At 29.2% G+C, this 5,542-nt stretch overlaps 1 protein-coding gene across 4 annotated transcripts; it reads left to right on the top strand.

Annotated features, from left to right (window-relative positions):
- The first annotated feature begins 257 nt into the window (after positions 1-257).
- Positions 258-3,851, top strand: LOC145849626 (uncharacterized). 4 transcript variants are annotated; one of them, XM_082954609.1, is made up of 5 exons: positions 258-395; positions 577-798; positions 1,057-1,354; positions 2,157-2,291; positions 2,560-2,736. In XM_082954609.1, the coding sequence occupies exons 3-5, from the start codon at positions 1,135-1,137 to the stop codon at positions 2,604-2,606; spliced, it is 402 nt and encodes a 133-aa protein (XP_082810735.1). In that variant the 5' UTR covers positions 258-395; positions 577-798; positions 1,057-1,134; the 3' UTR covers positions 2,607-2,736. The 4 variants fall into 4 exon arrangements, with proteins under 4 accessions (XP_082810735.1, XP_082810736.1, XP_082810737.1 ...); XM_082954610.1 differs by lacking the exon at positions 2,560-2,736 and having other exon boundaries at positions 1,842-2,262; XM_082954611.1 differs by lacking the exon at positions 2,560-2,736 and having other exon boundaries at positions 2,146-2,194.
- The last annotated feature ends 1,691 nt before the right edge of the window (positions 3,852-5,542 follow it).

Raw genomic sequence — 5,542 nt, 5'->3', positions numbered from 1 at the left:
ACAAGATCAAAACCATTTATAAGCTAAGAGCAGCGAAAAACCGCAATGGCTTAAAAAGCTCACTGTCAAACAGTAAAACTCTAAAAAGCCGATTTTAAGTGCGATTTTTTACTTTAAAGTCATTTTGAGAGAAAAGAAGGAAGTAAATAAGATAACAATTAACGCGAGAGCGGTACATTAGCACAAACTAAAAAAAAACACCTTAACTAAACCACAAACTATTAAAGGTTCTCGGGACACAATATTCGTGCTAGCTGACTTGAGAGACGGAAACGTGTTTATGAGCAAGAGGAGTTCATCTTTCGAATCAAAAAAAGCCATGTTCACTCAGCAGGAGACTACACAACCGGAACAAGCCACAAAACCTACTAGTTTGTAATTGAATATATTTATAAGTTAGTGTAAAAAGTTGTTTCTAGATACTTACAAAGCTGTCTGTTGTAATCTTTTTAAGATTATCTACAAATTTACAATCCTGGACTAATTGGTTGGTGAAAGTTAAACAAAAGTATTTATTCTAAATAGACAAAAATTTTTTAGCTATATTGTTAGTTAACTGTTAATAATGACTAACAGCTGAAGAACCTACTACTCAACAATCTACAACCACCCAACTCCTCCAACTGTTCGAACCCTTCATATCAACGCTTCCTCAACTGCCCTTTTATCAGTCTACTCCTCCGCAAACTTCCAAAGCTTCCAAGTTGAGTACTATCTGGGTGATTTCCCTGTTGTGGTCAGGAAGTCTGTGCTTCCAAGGCAGGGTCAGCCAGTTCGTGCTCGAACCCCTATTGCCAGGTTTGACAGTTGTTTTTTTTAGTTACTATCTTATAAATGAAGAAAAATAGTTTTGACGAGCTGCAAACAGTTTTATAAGTAATTTTAGTTTTTTTTTTAGTTTGAAAATTTCATTTTTAAGGTTTAGTTAAAACAAACTTTTACTGCATGTATTACAAAAAGTTTTCCACTATCAAAAACTTATTACTTTCGTATAATTATTTATCACATGCACACGCTTTCGTTAAAACTAAACTTATATCAACGAAAAACTTTTAGGAACAACCTACAAGCTAAAGGTGTACGCTATGGATAACGAAACCTACATCAGAGAGCTCGACTTCGTCACAAACGGCGATGACGTCATACAAACAACTCAAAAACAGCAAACCACGCCGTCTAGTGGTCAATTGGCGGTGCAGGTCACCTAACTGGTGCAAGACGGCGCCAGACTTGTCATTTTCTCCTCGGATGACATATGATGTCATGCTGTTTGAAGATGGTAGCTACTTTACCAACAGGAGGTTTGTTAGCAGAGGACTTGTTACAATGGTTTCGTTCGACGCGCTGTCGGCAGGTGAGACAATTGTTATGTACTTTAGTGTTAAATGTTTAAATTAAATAAAAGAGTTGATTATTGAATAATTTTTAGCCTTTTCACAAGTACAATAAAAAAAAATTGTTTAATTACTTTGTATCGCAACTTGAAAATTGTTTAAAGTTTATACAAGAGTAAATTACTTTGTAACCTATGGATATAAGTACCTTTAATATTAAACTTTTTTACTAAATGCTTATATTCAATGATACTTAGGGCTACTCTATTAAAAACTAGGCATGACATGAGTTAACATATTTTATATAAAGAACAATTACAACACATAAAATATATAAAGAACATCAAATTTAGAAAACACTTTAAATGCGGTCAAAACATTTACACAAGATTTAATCTACCCAGAATATACTTTCAGAATGTATAAAACGAAATAAGATTTAATTACTTATAATGTAAATAAGAAATACTTATAAAAATAAAACTAATAAAAAAACTTTTTTTAAAGCACAAGAAAACAATATAAATGTATATTCTTCATTATCACGTTTACTGCAGCAGGCTGTGGCTAGAATCTCTCCGTCTGTCTGTTGTATCAGCTTATATAAAACATTGCATAACTCAATGTTGCATCAGGGTTTCTAGTATGCACTTTATTTTCTTCTTTTGTCAACTGTATTAAACTTGCATCAGTATAAAACTTGACCTTGCGAGCTTTCTCTTTACGCTTGAATGAACTTTTAGCTCACAACTTCCAACCAAATCTAAATAGTAATCAAGTGCAACTTGATATCCTGTTACAGCTTAAACAGTTTTTATCCAGGAACGAAGTACACTGTTGAAGTGAAAAGCCTCCTCAGGGACGGGTCGGTTTCCATGACAACCGAAACCAGGTTCATTACTTTAATGACCGAAGTACATAACCTGATGACGTCACTACAAACACGATGGATGTTAGGTAGTTGAAACTGAATAGTAACAAGAATTTATGAAATTACTTCAACATTAAAGACTATCATTAGTTATTTACCATGCATAAAAATACTTTAATGCTGATTGATTTGAACATTTTTTTCTATCGTTTAAAGTTTTTTTTGTTATTTATAAGTTATTTTAATCTTATTAACTTTGACCAACAAAAATAATTTATAAATTAGAATTATCGTTTTTGATTTTTTATCTATTATATTTTAAAATCAGATAAATGTCAAACTTTCATTTCTCAGGTTCTTCGTCGACGTCACAAGTGTGGGAGAAAACGACGCGGACCTGATGATATTCGGCGGAAATGACGTCACCAGGGTTGCAATGCTCGTCTATGACGTCAAAGACGATCCCATGAGGGCTTTCTCCCGACAGGAGAGAGTGAGGGTGCTGCAGGGACAGAACTTCGTTGATAAGACAATCCTGCAACTGAAATCTGGTGGGTATATAATTTTAATTTCTCAGCAAAAAACTTCGGCGAAAGTCTGCAGAGCAAAAGCCTGGACTCTCGTATGCCGTGAGACAAAGCTCAAGTTTAACAAAAGAGGTGGTCATACCTTCGGTTGAGGATGACTGATGAGTCCTAATAAGGACGGTACCGGTTTCAGTCTACCGAAACTGTGGTCTGATGATCGAATTGGTATGATCAACCCTTTTGTTAAACTTAATTTTAATTTCTGTTAAAAAATGCAAAAAAAGTATTTGATAACAACTTACAGTATTCTTAGTCATTGTTTAAGTCGAACTCCGAGAATACACCAAGTGTTAGATAACTTAATTAGATAATCGTTTATATGCAGTTATATTATTTGTAAACCAAAATGTATGACTATTTTTAGTTTAAAGACGTCAAAATCAACAACTATTAACTTAGTACTACTTGTACTTAAATACTATTTGTACTTTAAATTAATGCTTAAACTTTTTAATAAAATACCTAATTGATAATCAATTAGTCTATTACATGGTTGCTACTTTAAAAGCAAACATTTCTGAGTTACATCAAGCCAATCTAAGTTTATTAAAATTAAATAGTCACTGAGAAATTTTATTAATACATTTAGTTTATTCTTTTTTTAATATTTTATAAACTAATATTCTTTAACGATAAATTAATACTATCTGATTTGAATTAAACTGTGATAAAAGTTTTACATTAGTATTAAATAACTTTTCAGATTCTTCGTAGACGTCCGAGTTTGGGAGAAAACAATCTGATAATATTAGGCGGAAGTTCTCCTAATGCAAGGGTCGGTAGGCAGTTTGTGCTCGCGGGCTGCAGTTTTAGTTTTATTGACATTAAAATAATTCATTATTTTTAGTTATAATCACACTTATAAAAAAGTTTTTATTCTGTTTATTATTTAAATGACTTTTAGCTACACATAGAATGCTTATTTAAATTATACATATTTAAAATGTTTAGAAACATTATAATACAAAGCAATGACCAAAGTAAATTATAAATCTTTAATAATTTTCATTTAAAATTAATATACACAATAATTTTAGACATTTTAAACACAATTTTCAAAACCTTATCAAAATAATTAAGCTTTATTATTATACTTAATGTACACTTTTTGATATTATTTTGAATTCTAATGCTTCGTTCATAAAAACTTAGAATAAAAATTGCTTTGATTAACTTTGTTTTCCAAAACATTGAAAAAGTGCACCCTATGTAATAAACGTTATACATGTTTTATGTCTTTAAAATTTATAAAGCAAAAACTTAAAAAAAAAAGATTTTAATAAAGCTATTTCTTAACTGAATTTATTACTTATATTACTGATATTTTTGAAATTATAAGGTATGGATTGTGGTACATTATTGGTACTACTCATCATAACTAAATCCTACATTATTTAATATATATCTCATAAATACTAGATTTTATTTGAGACTACATAATATAATCAGACAAGACAGTTTTGGTGATGTATCTAATATAAAAAAGAACAACACAATAATATTACAAAATCTATTTCAAAAACATAAACTATTTTTTTTAATTTTATAAAGCACCTGGCAAAAGTGCAAACTTAATAATAAACTAAGCTTAGTGCACTAAACTATAAAGCAATTTAAGAACAACTATTTAAATCTAGTTAACAATTAAAAAAAAAAAAACTTTTATTAAGCAAGAACTATAAGAGGCTTGTTAAACATGTAAATCTAGCTCAATTATTTAAACAATTAAAAACCAGTTTAAATATTAACTTTATATCTTAACAATTACCATGCAACTTAAATGTTCAAATAGATTTCTTTTAGACTTCTCTCTGCTATACAAAAACACACTAACTGCAAACATACAATGTTTTTGTCATTTTTTACTTTTAAATTTTATTTTAAGTCGATTAACCAGGGTTGCCACTCGGTCAGGAAAAGTCAGGAAAAATTTAAAAAAATGACAAAAGTCAGGAAAAAATAGAGGGTTTTGAAAAAAAGTCAGAAAATTTGATAAAATAAAAAAAAAAAGTCAGATTTTGTCAGTTTAAATTTACAAAATTTATTGTATTTCAAAGCCTTCAAATGGTAAAAATTAATTAAAAGTCTTTTAAAATCAGAAAAACAATCCAAAATTTTCCTAGAAATTTACAAAAATACTTAACTTTATTTCCAATGCTTTCATCTAGTATAAATTAGTAAAATATCCTTTACAAAACTGCAAAAATTTCTATTAACATATTGAACAAGTACCCTACTTGAACAAGCAGATTTTGTAAGCTTTTTAGTATTTATGATCTGTACTGTAGTAAGGACACTTTCATAGTGAAACTGTGTTATATACACAAAAGTTTATCTAGCATAATTTTAGAATCAAAGCGTTTTTTGTTTAAGTAAATAATTTAGTTCTTTACAACTAAGCAGCTAGTTTAGTATTTTATGTAACAATTTAATGTGTATACTTTACCTCTTTATAATTTTTTCAAAGTTGTTTAAATTTATAAAATAAGTTATAAAAGAGGTATATGCCAAGATTAAGTTTACTTATTAGTTGTAATTTTTGTAGAATAACTTAAGTTTTTGAAGTAAATAAGAGTATATTTATTTATTAAACAATTTTATACTAGATGATAAGAGTAAATATTTTATAAATAAAGTAAAAATAAATGAGTGCCAAAAGAAAGTAATGAAGCCCACAAGTTGTGGCTTGATTTAGAGAAAACATTCTCTTCAACAAGTGTAGGGGCAGCAGATGAGAGCGATTTAAATAA

The sequence above is a fragment of the Thalia democratica genome, chromosome 2 (genome assembly GCF_965202585.1).
Source record: "Thalia democratica chromosome 2, ktThaDemo2.hap1.1, whole genome shotgun sequence".
Lineage (NCBI taxonomy): Eukaryota > Metazoa > Chordata > Thaliacea > Salpida > Salpidae > Thalia > Thalia democratica.
This window is presented reverse-complemented; position numbering and strand designations above follow the sequence as displayed.

Coding starts and splice junctions, on each gene's coding strand:
- LOC145849626 (XM_082954609.1), top strand. CDS start 1,135: ATGACGTCATACAAACAACTCAAAAACAGCAAACCACGCCGTCTAGTG. Junction 1,355..2,156: donor GTTCGACGCGCTGTCGGCAG/GTGAGACAATTG, acceptor GTTTTTATCCAG/GAACGAAGTACACTGTTGAA. Junction 2,292..2,559: donor ACAAACACGATGGATGTTAG/GTAGTTGAAACT, acceptor TTCATTTCTCAG/GTTCTTCGTCGACGTCACAA.